General features: G+C 31.5%; 1 protein-coding gene across 20 annotated transcripts in view; it reads right to left on the reverse strand.

Annotated features, from left to right (window-relative positions):
- The window catches only part of LOC145253353 (uncharacterized), a 692,561-nt gene that overhangs the window by 9,741 nt on the left and 663,866 nt on the right, over positions 1-18,954 (reverse strand). For 14 of the 20 annotated variants that reach the window (XM_080112927.1, XM_080112928.1, XM_080112926.1 and 11 more), the window contains 4 exons: positions 18,329-18,541; positions 14,821-15,021; positions 10,657-10,758; positions 10,481-10,527 (listed from right to left, as the gene is read on the reverse strand). In XM_080112927.1, the coding sequence (XP_079969053.1) occupies positions 10,481-10,527; positions 10,657-10,758; positions 14,821-15,021; positions 18,329-18,541 (563 nt within the window). Of the gene's footprint in view, positions 1-6,005; positions 6,043-10,480; positions 10,528-10,656; positions 10,759-14,820; positions 15,022-18,328; positions 18,542-18,954 lie in introns of all 20 variants that reach the window. The other 6 variants (XM_080112944.1, XM_080112943.1, XM_080112940.1 and 3 more) reach the window with 2 other exon arrangements.

Consider the following 18,954-nt stretch of genomic DNA (forward strand, 5'->3'; position numbering starts at 1 on the left):
GGTATTGAATAATATTGTGAATTCTAATTTCCAAAATTTTAATTTTACTTCTTATATCAATGCTCTATCTCGAGTATTGAACTTTTTCATTTGGTTAGGATTGTCCTATAAATATTAGTATTAATATTTATATACCCACTTTAAGTTTCCCAAATTTATTCAGTTTGTAAACTTTAATTTCTGAATTATTTATTATTATTATATATAAAGGTAAGTGATAATCCTATGTGTGCGTCTTGCTAAAAGTCGGAAACTGCAAGATACGCTTACAAAATTTACATTATACACTTCAGTATGACCTCCACCCGGTTAGCATAAAAAAAAAATTTTTTTTAAATGAATCCTGTAATATTCATTCCTTTTGTGTCATAAGGGATCAAATTAGTGCATGAAAGGGGATAAAAATAATTTTTTTTATTGTTCCTTGTAGCTATTTCACAAACATCGAAATTAGATCAAATAGTCAACTTTGTTTTTCTTCCTTACTATTATATTGAACCAGTTGCTAGAGTCAGAGAGAGAGAGAGAGAGAGAGAGAGAAAAGGAGTAGAGAAAGAAGTAAAAAAAAAAAAGATGATGATACACACTTGTCTTAATTCTTATTTATTATATAAAAGGTAAGTTGTAAAACTGTGTGTGGTGCTAAAGATCAGAAACTACACCAGATACACTGAATCGGATAATGTAAGGTTTGAAAGTGTAACTGCAATCTACAACCAGGTTATCATAAAAAAAAGATAATCAACACTAATATATCTTTGGAGGTCACCAGGAACCAAATTCCAGAGAGATAGATATGAACCGTTGAAGGGAGAGATAAAGAAAGAAGTTTAAAAAGAAAAAAAAAAAGGCGATACACACACTTTTTTTGACTCTTCTATTTTTTATCCAATGCCAAGTTGCCATGCTAGGAATATTAATAAAATGAAGTGAAGAGGTTATAATATTCAATTTCAGTCAATTATTATGTAATGTTTATGTCTGTGTTTTGTATGTATATCAATAGTTTGTTATATATACACTCACAAAAAACGTTATATATACACTCACAAATTAGCAACAGAAACATTGCATGAAATAGAATACAGGATTGTCAATGGAAGTGAAAGTTGTTTGATTTTAACCAAATAATTTTATCCATGATTGCAATGAATCCACCAAAATATCAGAAAATTATTTCACTTTAATGAAGTTTTCAGTATTTATTAATGAATAAAGGAATGTTGATATAAAGTATTTATCTTATTAAAAAGAAAAACAAATATATATCTTAGATCAAAGATAAAATATGTCTTATACTAAAGTCAGAACTCAGTGATTATCTTTACAAAAAGATTACACGCTGAAGATGCGCATGAAAAAAAAAAAAAAAATTTTTTTAAGGCAACTGATATTTTAAAACTCTCCAGAAAACAGTTTTGTTTTTTTAGTATCATTTTCTATCAAGAGCTGCTTGTCAAACAATAGTTTTTATATTTGCTTTCAAGGTGTTATCTCTTTGACAAGTTTTCCATCGAGTTTCATCTATGGCATTAAATAAAGCATATTTTGTATTTGAAATGAAGGGTTAGGAAATAAAGCAATTTAAGTGACCAAAAAAAAAAAAAAAAAAACATCCATAAATTTTCTTTTTTATTTTAAATAAAATATTTCATAATAATATTTATTGATAAATAAATACTGAAAATTTCATCAAATCATAATTCTCTAATTATTAATGTTTTTTTTTTTAAATTAGGTATTCACTTTTTTTTTCTTTTTTTTTTTAATTATTTTTTAGAACATTCCAAAAATCTCAAGGTAGGAAATAACTTAATTTTAAACATTCATAATAAGAAACAATATAAATATGAAAATACACACGCTAAAAAAAAAAATCATGCTTTGAATTCAAAGTGCGATTGGGGGAAGACAAAAAATCATTCATGGATTGAATTTATGTTCTGTGTGTGAGCGTTTGGCCATGTGTGTACACGTGTGCATGCAGATTCACACATAAGCCATTCTCAAAAGCATTTAGTGATATACAAAAATCCATACAAAAGCAAATGATGACTTTGGTTTGTATGTCATCAACATCATCATCATCACGATAAACAGGTTGTTATCCAACTGGTCATATTTGGAGCCTAACTCTGAGATCAGCTTAGGATCAGTTTCATCAAATCTATTGTCAATGTTAAGAGAAATAATTTTTAATTAATTGTTCTCAACCCCTTTTTATTGCACATTTTCCCTCCCTATTTATCAAAATGCCGCCCCCCCCTCCCACACACACTTTTCATAAGATTCGAATGCTGTACATTCCATTTTTTTGATTTGTTTATACATTGTGCTCTACAACCATGTTTTTCCACATCTAAAATAATAACAAAAGATAAAGGATAACTTCTGTTGTTGTCGATCCGCAATCAGATCATTAGTTTTTGGAAGGAGGCTGTTTTCATCTTTTTACATATAACACCTGCTATTCTCAAGGGCTCAATCTCACTTAACTTTGAGGATCTAAAAGGAACCAATTAATCAATGCCCTATCTGTACTATTTTGTGAAATTAAAACAATTCACACAACAGAAACAATTCACACAACAGAAACAATTCACACAACAGAAACAATGTATTTGCATATCAATTTGTAAAAGGACACTTCATTAATTAACTATTTTTCTATTGTTTCTAAATTCAGTAAATGTTTTGATATTAATATTAGACATTTCAGTTCACAAATACAGTTTTATTTGTTGAGGAATGCATAGAATTTGTACTTATTTTAGTTCAAGGGATTGCAATTCTTAGCTTTCGAAGTTTTTCTGGGCAACACCAGAACACAGGTCTTGCTAGTTGTTTTGGTTGTTACTCTTTTTATGATTCCAATCAATTAAATCCCAAAACAAAATAGACACAGTCAAAATACTGTTATCATATTGCTTTGTGTTAAAAATGAAAAACCTCACACATTTAAAGTTAACATGTGAAAATGATGACGTATGATAAGATTTTATGCAAGAAAGAAAAGTGTTCTTAACAGTATTTTGAATTTTTTTTGTTTTTGTTTTTACCTCAGAAGGTTGAAAGAAATTTTCTGGGAAGTTTATGATTTTTTTTAGATTTTGCCATTGTTAAGTGACACGGTTTTTATTTTTGTACTTATGAAGTTTAACAATAGAAGTGAATATCTTTATTTTAATTTGTGATTTGTTTCAGATTGTTTTATTTTCTTTTTCGTTGCTGCCACATTTCAATCCTTGTACTGTCAAGTCATCTACAGATGCTTCTTATCATCATCCGTAACTTAGAAATTATTTTATTGGATCCTTAACTGGAATCTTCTCAGGTAGATTGCTAGTTTCATAAATTCTTAGATATCTTGTATCATTTAATCTAATATATAAAGTAAAGCAAGTTGCTTTCTCAAACCTTTGTTTCCTTCAAAAAAAAAAAAAAAAAAAAAATCAATATTTGATTCTGATTTGCCATTTTTTTAAGCATTCGCCCATGTTCTTAGCAAGGAAAAATGTATTTCGATTTAATTGTTTTCAAAATATAATTTATCTACCTTGGGAGATTTTCAAAATGAATGCCATCTTAAATAATGATGTGGCTGGGAAAGCAATCTTGATATTATTTTGCTTGCTTTCTCTACTTTTGTTGCCTTTGAAAAAGGAAAAATAAACAGACTGCTTTATATCTATTGGATTAATAACATCATATCTTGACCTATGCATCAATCACTTTCAGCACTGTTCATAAACAGTCTGGGTTCAACTTTAATCAAGGTATAATTATTTTTACTCTGATTTCATTTCCAAATAAAGTTCTACATTTCAAATTATAGCATAAAACAAATTGTTTTCGGTACTCTATGTAATTTCCAAAAATTAGAACCTTTTCCATCAACAGTTTTTTATAAGTTCCTTCAGCAAGAATTGAATTCACACTTTCTCAGTAAAATTCACTTTCAAATGTCTGAACCAACACCTATATCCATGTGGTTCATGTATCCAGTAAAACTATCAGTGGTGATTTTCTTTTTTGATTTATGAGCTGTCTTAACTTACATGTCCTGTGCTCATGTGGCAGTTAATAATACTCAACAGGTTTATAAATCCCTCCTCTTCAAAGCATCCTATCCATTGCATTAAATAATGGAATCCATTCATAATTGCAATTTTGACAAAAAGGCACATAAAACAAAAATATTGTTTAGTTTTTGTGGTTGTCAATGTCACACCTCAATACTGTACATGTACATGCTGTGATCCAAACTCACAACTCAATTCTCTCCTTATCTGAAAACAGTTTTTTTTTTTATCGGAGCCAACACAATCTTATTTGCATATAAGTAAAATGATTTCACATTACTTTGCGAGACCCACCAGCATATATACTCAGGTGCAGCCACCATTTTGATTTTCTTTTTTTGCCTGTCACCAGATCTTACATACCAGTTATCATAGGTGCCACATTGGCTGCCCCATACCCAGCGTTACAATCTTCAAAGGAAGAAAATGAAAAAAAACTCATTCAGAAAATTAAGTCCCTACCATACTCTTATTATGGATGGCAACAAGGCATTTTATCGAGAAAGCATTGATCCTAATGTCTAATCTTTCATCATTATGATAGGGATGATGGCAATACGGTAGTGTTAGAGTTACCTACCTCAGAGGGCTCAAATAAATATCCAGAAGACATAAACCTTAGTATCCATCATCCCGTAAGCATCTCAACTTGTGGCAAGAATTTATCATGCATGAAACCGCAAATTAATAGTGAAAATAACAATGTTGTTTCTGCGCATGTGCAGCTGTCAGTTTATTCTGTGTTCTGGACCAAACCTTCCTCGACTTTGTATGCAACTTATGGATCTTGATTCCATGAGTGTTGCGGATAAAAGTGTTGTGTACAAAAAATAGTTATGGCTACCAGGGAAGACTTCATGCAGAACAATTCTGAGGTACAATCTTTATAGGCTTCATGCAGAAGTGTGATTCACTCAACAACGATGGAAACATTGTGAAAATAGTAACAATCAAGATTAGGAAAAGTCACAATGTCATCTCAAAAATATCATCTATATATTAATACAATAGCACGTGTGGGTGTGTCACGCTTACATCTTTCTTCTTCTGAGTGACTGTCGTTTAATTATGACCTTCCATTTCTTGTAAAAAAAAAAAACAATTTTACCAAGAATTCTTTAAGTTTTTTAATTTCAGTTTCAAGTATAGCTGATCACACTCAAGTCATCTGGGTTTTTTTATCAACAATTTTACCAAGAATTCTTCATAAGTTTCGGTTTCGATTATAGCTGAAAGAACATTTTGGTTTCGATTCAAGCTGATGTACCCAAGTCATATGGATATAATTTTTTTTATTTTGGAAATCACAACTTTATAATATATAAGAATCTATAGAAAATTGACTCTGTAATAATAATATAATAATAATAATTTATGAAATCTGCATAAATTAAAATATAATGTTTAAGTGTATTTTATAACTGGGTTACACTGGGCATCCCTGCTAGCTTAGATAAATATTTTTGCAGTTTTAACAAAAGAGCTACAATAATATCAGGGTGCCTTCATTTATGCTGAACATCCACAGAATGCCAGCATTAATATATTGCATATGAAAGCTCACTGTGGAATTTCCACAGGTCCCGTTAGTCAAATATTAATCTGTGACATTTAATAATCTTCTGTCTTTTACAACACATTCATAATTCAGTAATCAAATAGTTTAATTAGTAGTCTCAGTACCTTTCCTCATCTTACCTATCTCTTTAAATGCTAGAATGACCCAAGGTTGAGAACCCTGCTTGAGAACTAAGATATTTTTCTTCTTTTAATTGAAATCTTGCGATTCATGCAGTGGCTGTATGATGTCTACAAATGTGAAAATAGTGTTGACTAAATAAACGTAAAAAATGGAAATGATGGCCTTGTAAGCTAAACCGGGTGGTGCTCTGTCTGTGCTGGACGTTTCAGCTGGATACTTACTTCTCTGGCCTTCTTCAGCGACATAACTTAATACCTTCTAAAATAAGAAAATAAGAAAAACGGCTTTGCATGATACTACGCTAGTTAATGTTACTAGAAATTTTGGTGCTTTTCTTAAGAACTGCTTGTTTGACAGAACAGTTTTTACCTACAAAACAATTTACAAATTCTTTATAAAATATCACAAACAATGAAAAATATTAAAATATTCAACAAAATGTAAATTCAACAATCCAATTATATTACAGGTAGAAAGAAACTCGTATAGCACGATACTGTATCTGACATCATTTAAATGCGATGCATTTCCAAACAAAATACATATGTTCAAATTTTTTTTAATTTTATTTTCATCCCAAACAAGCTGAATTGTCACTTGGACATAAGGGACTATTATTTAGGATATTTTCTAAACTGGAGAGTTGAGCAGCGAAATGTTTGTTCACATTACATTTGAACTTATGCAGGTCAGTACAATCAGAGAAGCAGAAAACAGAGGGAATTGAATTCCAAAGTCGAGTAGTCTGAGAGAAGAAAATATTAGAGTAGAAGAGTTTCCGACAGCAAGGTACCTCAACAGTGAAGAGGTGGGATTTTGTTACTTATCAAGTTAGTCAGAAATCTGTACATCTAGGAGAAGAGGGGACACAAGTGCTACAAGTTCATCAGAGCACATGCCATTCAATTACTTGTAAAACAGGCACAGAGATGCAACATTGTGATGATGGGACAGATTGATAGTGCATGACCTATCAGATTGGGGACTCTTTTTTGAACTTTGTCTAAAAAGACGAGACTAATGGTAACAATACTTCATGTATGGATGAATTGTGACTTTGTAGAGGCGAAGGATACTCTTTGGTGTGAGTAATTTTCTAGCACGGTAGAGTGAGCCCACCTTTGCAGCAGCCTCGGCAATGTCCTCTATGTATTTGTTCCAATTCATGTTGCGTGTGAATATTCAGCCAAGGAGTTTAAACAATGAGCTCTCAGGTAGACTGTTATTTATCATGGTAATCAGTGGTTGTAAAGTTTTTTATAGTTATTACAGGAAAGAAGTTTTAGTAACATTAAATGTTACCATTCATTTACGTTCGCATTTCACTACAGATTGAACGTCGATATCTAAGGCTTTTACTACTGCCTGTGTATGTGTACATTTCTTGTTCCCCTCATGTCTATTATAAAGCGTATCATTAGTAAATATACTCATCTTGGACACAATTTTATCATGGAGATCATTTATGAATAATAAAAGTTCAAGGACCGATCCCTGCAGCATACCTGCATTGACTTGATCTCAAAACATTTTTTTTTTTCATTACATATGTTTGTAAATTTTTTAATATAAATTAAAAGCACAAAATATTTTTTATTCAATCACCATAATATAAGTGTTTGATAATGGATCAGGAGAATGAGGTTCAATCCTCGGTAGAGTCTCAATTAAATCCTATGAGACCAGATTCAAAACTAAGTGGAGTAATCCTGGAAAAGGAATAGCATCCACCCCTACATCTCTGTGTTAATCAATGAAAAGAACATCTTTGAATCATCTACAGTTGATTCATTTATTTATTTTTTTTTCTAAAATGTAAAAATTTTATATTTTTTTTATGGAAGTCTTCTATTCATAAGACCAAGTCACTTTGAAAATGTTATTTTTTTAAGAAGAGTTTAAGTGACATCAGATACAGTGTCATGTTAAACTTGTTTATTTCAACTGCTAAAATAATTGAAATGAATAAACTACCTCTGGTTCAAAAAATTCTTTGATCCAAAATATATTTTTTTAAAGTTCAAAAGATATTCAACATTACAAAAAACAAAATCCATGAGAATTTCTTAGTCAAGTGAAAAATATATCTGCCAATATAAGGGTTGGATTAAAAAAAAAAAAAAACAGATACTATTGTATCATCTCATTCTACTTAATTGTAACAAAGTTCTGTCTGATTTTATTAATTTTAATGATAAAGATAATAGTATTTGTTATAAATGAATAAGAATATTTGATATTCTGTTTTCTTTTTGATAACCCAAACAACTATCCATTTTGATATTGCCGGCAAATAATCCAGAAGTGATATCTCTAACAAAGAATTTTCGACCATGTTTTCGTACAAGAGTTATGATATTTCATGTGAGCAACAGACTTTTTTTCTTTTTTTTTCTTTTTTTAAACCAAGGGATTCCAAGCCCAATGGAAATAACTAGCTTAGAAAATTATGGTTCTTCTGTTATTGTAGCGAAATTCAAAAATTGAATTTCAAGTGAAACCAATGATATTTACTGAATTGTCATGTCACAGTAATGAACATATCCAACAATTAAAAAAAATGATAAGGTAGAAAATTAATTATTAATAAAAATAGTTTTGGGGATGATTTTATCTGCAAAGATAAACTAATCAACTTAGTCCTAAAAAAGTTCAGAGAACAAATCTTGTACTGAGATAATGGAAGAAGATGAGAAATAGATTTTGTGCCCCCCCCCCCAAAAAAAAAAAATGATAAATGAAGAATGAACAGCTACATTGTCATGATTTCATACAGAGTTCTGGGTATGACTTTAAAAGACATCCAATGGTGAGACCCCATTTGGGGGCTGTTGAGAATATGGAATTTCCTCTTAGTTACCATTGCTCCCAGGTTCACTTTGACCCAGAGTGATAATACTTATCAGGGCATCTGATGCTAACAGATCAGGCTGTCTGAAGAGACTGGCTTCCTGACCAAAAATGCACCCAACATTATAGATGACCGAGGACTGCCTGTGAATTTATATTCCTTTGACACTTCCTCCTGTGGAGGAAGCCAGTTCAATCCACCTAAGATGAAAGCCATACAACAACGATTTTATAAAATCAAGTTGTGAAAATAGATCAAGGTTGCACAATCAGAACTGAATAAATTGAAAGTAGGAAACTTTCTTTACATAAATTGTACACATTCACACTTGGTATGTGTCCGATTCTATTAAAACAATTCTTCACATCATAAAATGCAGTTGATATTTCATCAACTTTTCGGATTTGCTTTGAAAATGTAAAAAAAAATTCATTGGAGTTGAGATTGGTTTGATTAGACATCTTTTATGGCATATCAACCCTTTTTAAGTTAATGCACAATATATATTATAAGTGATTGAATACAATTAAATGAACATAAGTTGCTATTTTTATCAATATCTGGGGGGGGGGGTTAAATTGTGGCTTCATACTTATTCCAGATGTCATCATCATGAGTCGCATCTTCCGCTTGGTGCGGATTGCGAACCCACACAACTTATTTTTCGCCATTCCTTCCGATCTAGGACAAGTTGGTTGATGGATGCGCAACTGTTGAGAGATGTCCAATCAAAAACATTGTCTCTCCACCTTCTCCTTGGATTTTCTCTGCTTCTTTTGCCTTCTAACATATCCTCAAAGCATAACTTGACAGACCCATCAACATGGAAAGGCATAGCTGAACAGATTTTTTACCCTTAGCCAATTGATTGAAAACTCGAGTTCAATAAACCATTATACATAATTTTTATCGATTTTACAAAAGTTTTCACTAGTATCAAATTAGACAAACTTTGATCAATTCTAGACAAAATTCCAGCAATATCAATGTGTAAATGCTTGTGATTCATAAGGATTGTGATTCAACACAGCTGTTTCCATAGTCCACGGCAGTATCCATTAGGCAACCCCCCCCCCCCCATCAAGTACAACAATGCAACGAAACTAGTTTAATGTCAGCCGCCTTGTGCTTAAATGGAAACAAAAATTGACAAAAGCTCCTTCTGCACTTCCTTAAATGTTGGGTGGAAGGGGGTTAGCATCATCAGGGATTGAACTCCTGGCTTTTATTGTATTTATTTCTTATTTCCACAATGAGAAATGTGACACAAGGGTCAGAAAGTAGGGTTGTAAAATAAGCACCTCTGAAGGCGGAGTATGCTGAACCTGCAAAAGATGCTTGGGCAGCCCCATCAGAAATCCCCAATAGAGGTGTCTCAAGTGATTAGCAATAAACTAATCCCTTCTCAAAAAGAGAAGGCAAAGCTTGGGAGAGTAAACCGCTTAGAACTGCACAGGACACAACACTGTACAACAATCAATAGGGAAAAAAATGGTCTGGATGTTGATTTTGCTGCCAGGGGAACCTGATCTTTTTAAATGAAAAATGTGTAGCAAATTCTTAAATGAAACTAACATTTCTTTTTAATGATCTAAATATTTTAGTTTGTCATCAAAATGCCCTCAAGATGCAATCAAGCGTTAATTTTAAAAGTTGAAAAAGTCGTTTGATGCCTTATTTTTACTATCATATACAAGGACTTGCGTAACAGACTTGGCTTAAAAAAGGAATAAGGAAAAGATAAATTTTATAAGCAAAAAGAAAAAATCCTTTAAAAGCAGTTTTTCATCATGAAAAGAAAAATCTCAGGCAAAAGATTCTGTACCAAAATCGAGAATTTAATACCTGGGAGATGTAGATCCTGAACCTGTTCTCCGCTTCCAATACAGGCCCTAATGAAAGGAAAAGAATAATGGGGAATTATGAAAGAGAAGACGTTTAAATATCAAAGTGAAAGAATCACAGACTCATGTTGCCAGGAATGCAGGAAGATCCATCAGAACAAAGGAAACAATACTTACACTGGAGACGGGTTGTTTTGAAAAATTCATGTGTGCATATAACACAACTCCGATATCTTTATGATCCGTCTCCATAGCTATGGCTAGAGCATTCTGACCATCCTGAAATAGAAAAAAAAAATACTTATTAATATTTTCTTCCAATAAAATATGAAGACTTGATAGCAGCACAAAAAAAAAATGACAATTTGTGTTTATTATTTTGAATGACAAAATAAAATTGGTAAAAAAAAAATCTTTGACATTGTAATATTTATAGATTATCACAGTATGAATGGGACTCATTTAAATGCTTATGACTTATGAACCTGACAAAACATTTTTGGATTTCTAAAAAAAAAAAAAAAAAAAAAAACTGAATTGATAAAAATTAAACAAATTGTTTGTATTATTTGTTTTGATCAGACTATTTATGTTTGTTGCTTTTATTTATTTTTTTATTGCTAGCTTCGTATGTAAGACAGAAGAAAAATCAGATTTTCAAAATGTTTATTTGGACGGAGGGTCTAATTGTTTGTGTTACTTGTTTGGATCTGACTATTCTCATCTTGAGTGTTATTTGTGCAACGTTTCAATTGATATAGCCTTTGACCTTCATCAGGCATGTTAGTAGTCATTTTTCCAAAACGTTGCACAAATAACACTCAAGATAAGAACAATAGTCCAATCAAAACAAGTAATACAAACAATCGGCCCTCATTTAAAAAATTCAGAACTGTAATTAAAATAACTGTTCATTGATAAAGTGTTGATAAAAATTAAAATAAGTATTTCTAAAATTAAAATTTTACAAGACATGTTCTGTTCACCTCAACGCTGATGGCGTATCTGGAATTGTCAAGCAAAGATGTTGATCATTCTTTTATTATTGCGTGGTAGATGTGCACTTCAGAGTGCAGCAGCCTTTGAAGGGTTTCATCTGACAATTAAGATTCTCAAAACGCAGTCCTTACTATTGACAAGGGAAAATAGAAAGAAATAGGCTTTATTACTGAACATGGATGATTTTGAAACAGTATTGTATTTTCTATCAACCCTAAAAAGTGCAAATAATATCATTAATCATGTCAGAGTAATTAAATCGGTCGCCTTTATACAACCTGTATACACAGCTGCCATGAAAAACTAAATCTCCCTCATATTTTGAAAAAAGTTTTTTTGAAGTAGTTCTATAGTTCTTTACAATTTACATTGCCATAAAAGAAAAATATACATAAAAGCATCATTTCGTTTGTTTTTAATACAACCATTAACACTGTGTGTTGGCCACCATTATTCAGAACATTGTGCAAACCAGTTCAACCCAACTAGAGTGAATGGTGTCGCAACAACAACAAAACCGTTACTGTAATTATATCGAGTATTATGAATACATAAATGTTCTTTTTCAACAAATCCTCAGAATTAGAAATCGCTTTTGTTTTGCAAAACGTATACTGAGATTGAAACAAGGTTGGGATTGTTTTATGTCACATTCACCCTATAAATCATTTTGTGCCAGACAATGTATTTTTATGAAATAATTATTTGAAATTATTTGTCAGACTGACATTAAGAACTTAAACTTGGTGGACAAGTCAGACATAAACTTTAAGTTCATTTGTATATAATATACTTGGATTGTAAAAAGGGATTGTGAATTTTATTCACGATTCTATGAGTAGCAGTTTATTTTTTTTAATTACCATATACGAAAGTAAAAATATTGCAAGGTAAATGCTAAATAATAACAGGTGCGAATAGGTTGGATATATTAGAGAAAACTGTTGGCATTCATTCAAATAGTAAGTTTTGACATTTTGAGATGTAGAAGGGTAAATAGTCTTGCAAGGGGAACAGGAAATTAATTATTGTCCATTTGTAGAAAAGATAAACTAGTCCGTTTCAAGCCAGATTTAGAAGCAATACTTTGTGATAAGACTTCAAAATCCTTGTATTTAAATGAGGCAAATTACATTAAATCTGACTATATTGGAACTCCAAGACTACAAAACGGAGATGAAAAAGAAATCATTGTTTTATTTTTGAATATTGCAGGATGAACATTTTACTAATGATGTAAAAAAAGAAAACTAGATTATTGATTTGTTACAGTTTCGAACTGAAAAGAATAATGAAACAACAAAATCAGTTTTGGCATAGTTTTCTACAAATGAACATGAAAACTCAAGTTTCTTTTTAAATTCATATTAATAAACAATTCATTTCAATTTAATTTTTTCTATTTTTAAGGTACACTTTACATTAGTGTTCTACCTGATCAAATCTAAATATCTTTGCATATTTTAAGTAACATATACCTGCACACATATAGAAATAACAAATATCAAAATCTTATGTATGACATGAAAAGAAACTGGAATCTTGGGAAGATCTCTATCATTCCAGTAATCATACAAGCAACTGGGCTCATGAAAAAGAATTTTAAAAACTACCTGGCAAATAAACCTGTGAACCAAGTGCAAGAGGGATTCAAGCAGTTGCATTTCAAGTGATGATTAGAATCTTAAAAGGTTTTGGTTGGAATGTATGTCTGACATCCACTAGGATACTTCATTTCTAACTAGAACAGGATATAATCTATACATCTTTAAAAGTGAAATTATTTGTGTGTGTACAAACCAAACTACTCTGTCAATTTTCAATTTACAAACTCGAGATTTGACATAAGGGGTATTGAGATTTATGAAAATCTTTTTCATCGGTTTTCAGACAAAAAGTGGGCTGTCAAAGTTCAATGATTTGACCTTTGAAAACTCTACCAAACTCCTCCACCAATTTTGGGTCTAAACACTTGAAATTTTAGATGTAGGTTACTTGGATATGGATCAAATGTTTTAACTTTATTTGAGCCCAAAACAATAAATGTTAAGGGGTCAAAATTGGGGTCAAAGTTTTTTAAAAAAAATTAACTTCTGCAGTCTCTACCAAATTACTCAGCCAATTTTTAGTCTAAACATTTGAAATTTTACATAAAGTGTATTCAGACATATAGCAAGCTTTTTAATCTGTTTTTGGCAGAAAATTTGGCTGCCAAGGGGTCAAAGTTCAAAAGATTTTACCTTTGCAGTTTCTAGCAAACTATTCAGCCAATTTTTGGTCTAAACACTTGAAATTTTAGATGTAGGTTACCATGACAAAGAAACACTGAAGAATTTATAAAATGGTGATCAACGTTTATTGCAGGGGACATCATCAGGATTTCAACAGGAAAAATGCAGAAGAAAAAAACGATCATAGACCATACGCGTTTTTTTCTTCGGTATTTAGGGACGAAACGTTGATCACCATTTTATAAATTCTTCTGTTTTTGTTTCTGAAAACGACACACCGTCAACCATCGCTGGTATTTTTATTTTATTTTTACTCATATATATATATATATATATATATGCACATAAAGTTATAAACAGTACATAGGGCCTGAGTAAAGCTGGGTTGAACTGCTAGTACATATATATATGACACTTGAACCTTTTGCATTTCATGCATTTTATTAATGTCTAATAATTATTTTATACCTTAACTATATTTCTCACAAGAAATTATAGACACTATTTAGCAAGTGTCCGTTGATTTATTATTTTGAAAGACACAAATCTTTTTCCATTTTATTGCTCTCAGTTTTCAACGCTGTTGTTTTCTCCTAAATAAATTAAACGAGAATTAACTTATACTTTAGAAGTTAAGATCGTTGCTTTTCACATCTTTAATCACGTTACGTATCATCATATTCATGTCGTAACAATATTTACCAATTTATATCAGATTAATTCAAAAAAGAAATGCCACATTCCTTCAAGAATTTAGATTTTATTTTTTTTTTCTTTGTAATCATCCAATGCCTTCTTCTGCTACATCTTCACACTTACACATGCATTTTTTTCCACCATATTAATTAGATTTCATTCTCATTTCTGGAAATGTCTGCAGATTATTGAATCTGGAAATTTACTTCATTCTTTCATGTATCAATTTAGCTATCCAGGTAATTAATTTAGAGGGTCCGTTATTTGCAAACCTTTCATCATGTTTCCTCATCTCAATCTGCTCTGATGACAGATAGCATCAAGGTTCAATACCTCATACGCTAACTGAATGTTCTTAGTCTGTCACTTAACCGCCCTCGTTTGTAAGACCTTACAATGAAAACATAACACTTACATTATCTGTGAGAGTGGCATCACAACCTGGATGAGCCAGAAGGGTTTTCACAATATCTGAATGTCCATGTTCACAAGCACACATCAGGGCTGTGGAACCATCTTCGTCCTGACAGTTAACTTCTGCTCCTGACTCCAATAACATTTTCACCATATCATCTCGTCCATGGCTGACACAAAGCATTAAAGCTGTCTGGCCAGCCTGAAATCAGAAATTGGCACAATTACAATGATGTAGGAAAAAAGATGGGGGGGGGGGGAAATTAAATCTCAAAACACGTTTTTTTTTCCTACTGATGGGGGGGGGGGTATTATTCAGGCTACCATTCTTATCTTGAGTGTTAGTCTTACAAAGTTTTGGCCAATGTAATCTCCGACCTTCTTCAGGTGTATATTGTAGAATTCGGGAATCTTTCTGCTGAGCTCATGAATCCACATAGAATTTCAAACAGAATTCTTTTTTCAATCTACACGGGGGTAGCATGCTCTCATTCAGTCAGCCATGACCAAGTAGCAATCTCAAGTAATTTACTATTGTTACATCAGCCAAAATGTTGTGTGAATAAATTTCAAGATGAGAACAGTAGTCCGAATAATACAAATTATCAATCTTAATCTAAAAAAATTCAGAAACATAAGTTTTGTTTTTGTTGTTGACTGAATCTTTCTAACACGTTAAGTCTTGATTCCTAAATATAATTTGTGCGCATGAATGTTTGCAGATTTGTCATGATAGTTGGTTTATTGCAGAATATTAATGTAGATATACTTGAGAACAGTGTGTTAGGTTGTATGTATTGATTGTTTAGAAAACAAAAGAAAAAAATAATTTTTTTTTTTTTTTTACATTGGAGGTAGCATTACAAATGGATAAGAAATATTACTGATGGTTAAAAAGAAGGCAGACAGGGGAAAAATAAAAGAAAAATAATTTTCTCTCGATGTAGGACCAGCTTTTTATTTTCTTTCCTAGCTTTTTTATTTATTTTTTTTTTTTTGCATAGCGTAGAGGTACAAATTATACCAAAATGTCATATGGACTGAATAAAACCTTTTCCAAAGAGTTTGCAATCATTAGTTTTTATGATGTTATAGTCATTTTACTTTACATTCTGCACGTTTGTTTGTTTTTTTTTTCTTTATTATTATTACTTAAGAGTCATTGGCTATCAAGGCCCAGAAGCCACTCTAGGATAACGGGTAATAAGTGTTAGGCAGATGGTGAGACAAAATGATCAGTAATGGTGGAACTTGGGTAGGGCTAAATTATTTAAGTGGATGGCTAAACAAAAACTTATTTACATTAGATTTGAAAATGACCATGTTGTATATAAGCTGATTAGCAGTCCTATGATATTGTTTTCCAGTGCTAGGAAACAAACTCTGCCCATGAAATTTTCATTTACTTTTAGAAATAGTGTTGATGATTGTTGTTGCTAGATGCGTATTTGTTGCGAATGTTTTACGATGGGGAGGGGAGGGCATAGATTGAAGTTAAGTCAAACACCTACCATTATAGTAACAACAGAACAGAGATAGACTCACAACGTTTCTTTTGTGAGAAAGAGCAAGTAAGGAGGTGAACAGGTCATCTCTCACTAAATTTCAAACGTTTTGTACTAAATTTCAAGTCAGGAAAAACTCTTACTACAACAACAATCACCAATAAAAGACATTTTTTGTACTGTGTAAAATATCTCAGAAATAAACAATTTTTATGAAATTCAAAGACAATTCTTTAGATAAAAAGTAAACCCTCTTTCTTTGAAGATGAAATCTTATTCAAAAAAAAAAAAAAAAAAGAAAAAAAAAGAAAAACCCTTCAAATGACAGATTTAAAGAAAATCATGAATACAATTAAAAAATATCTAAGTAATTTGAGATTGCAATAAAATAATGTGCAGACAAAAATCAAAAGATTTTTGTCACAATTTGTTTTCATATTTGAATGCAAGCTTCTCAAATAATAAACAAAAGAGCATATTGATCTATTATTAGACTAAAGTTGAATCAACGTTTGTTTCTCTAAGGCATATCTTCATTTATATAAAGTCAGGTATATGTTTATATATTTCTATCTATACACTTCACAATCATACACACTGGATAATACCACAAAATTACAATGGCCCTTTCAAAAGTAAGGGTTTTTTTTGTGTTTTTCTTCACCGGAATGGATCAGGGAGAGCTGCAAATTGCATTGTTGATTGAATTTATGTTGGTATGATGTGAAAGTTTCATCTCTCTGTTGCAGATATTGATGGTGTGAGAGACTCTAAGAAAATAATCCCTGTCATAGTCATGTATCAGAAGCAGAGATGCATCATTAAATTTTTCCATGCAGAAAAAATTGAACCAACCAACATTCACCAGTGCCAGTTGAATGTTTACAAAGCCAATGCAGTTGATGTCAGCACAGTTAGGAATTGGGTTCATCGATTTCAGAGTCGTGGCAAAGTGTGCTCCAGACACCCATGCACAGCCATTGTTCATTGCTGGCAAAAGTGCATTGAGAATGGTGGTGACTATGTAAAATGCTGGAGCACAAAAGGTCACTCATTTTAATGGTACCACTCCTGTCTTCATAGCTCTTTTTATTTTTCAGTTAGAAACTTTTGAAAAGACTCGTATGATGTCATCAATCAAATCAGAGAAGAGGATAGAATTTTATCTAAAGGATCGCTGATCTATAAAATCACGTTATCTACTAGATTAGTGGTTCTGGACCTTTTTTTTTGGTTCGCACCTTTCAAGAAATTTCACTCAAAACTAGCACCCCCCCCCCAAAAAAAAAATTTCTCAATTCACGTTTAAATATATGATTGGATTACATCTATTCAGCAATTCAATGGCTACTTAATAACACTGCTTAACACGAAAATGAAAGCAAAAAGTACATTGCAAAAGAAAATAAATACAAAAGAGTAACAATAGCCTATTTTCTATCTAAACTTTTCTTGCATCTCCTGAAATATCGTGCTGAATCCCTAGAGGGTGCAAGAACCCAAGGTTGGGAATCCCAGTACTAACATGGAATGTCTCAACTTATGGGGGTTTTATATATTACTAAAATTCTGATAATTTTGTTATCTTAATATTTTTATCAGTAAATATACAGATTAAATGGACAAAATATTCTTGCTGAAGTGGCAGCATTTTTCAAAGAGTTCCAGATCAACATGATTTGCTTTGAGAATGATTGTTAATACAAAAAATGTATATAATTATCAATGGAATTGTCACTAAGCAATCCAGCCATTCTTATATGCAATACTTTCTATTTGTTTGTGAAGTTTACTTCAAGAATCTACAATACGATTTTATAAACACCAGAATCAAAGTTACTAATAACACATAACTCAAAAACATCTAAGAAATTGAAAAATGGAGCGAAACGAAGACAACATAGATTGTAACAATTACAGAACATGTGAAAAGTTCAAATTGAACTCCATTTTTAAGACTTGTAAAATTGTAAAGAAAAGTAAAATCTGAATCATCCGACTGACCTCTGATGCTCTCGCATTAACATTCCCAAGGCTAAATAAGCGACGGACCACATCTTGGTGCTCCTCAGTTTGTACATAAGCAAGAGACGCCAACATAATCGCTGAATAACCAGCCTTATTTTTCTTGTCAACATCACAAACACCAGTATCCAACAGTAGATTGACAATTTCAAAGTTAGAATGAGACACAGCGTAGTGTATTGTGCAATTGCCCTGAAAAAGACAAAACATTTAAGATTAGTACACACCTTTTTAGACATTTGGGTTTTTAAATTAAAACAAAAATCACAAGGCATAATTTATATGACTACTTGCTGCATCCAGGCTGTAATAAAAGCATTTTAGTATTTAATTTTCATTTCTTTGTACATTTAAAAACAGAGTAGATAACTTTTCTATCTTTCAATTTAAAATGAGTTATACGTGTTGCTGATTTTTTTTTAATTTATAGGTTATTATTGTAAAACATTCGATATTAGCAGTTGTCTGGGTTGGACTAAGTAGTTTTTAAACACTTGCAGCAAGTATGTTATTATATGACCAATAACATGGTACAACAATAGCAAATAAAAATAGGTTAGTCAGAAGCAAAATTTGTTTTGTCAGCTTAAATGCTATTTGGGTTT

Source organism: Euprymna scolopes, chromosome 3, assembly GCF_053919585.1.
Source record: "Euprymna scolopes isolate OS-2025 chromosome 3, ASM5391958v1, whole genome shotgun sequence".
In the NCBI taxonomy this organism is placed as follows: Eukaryota; Metazoa; Mollusca; class Cephalopoda; order Sepiida; family Sepiolidae; genus Euprymna; species Euprymna scolopes.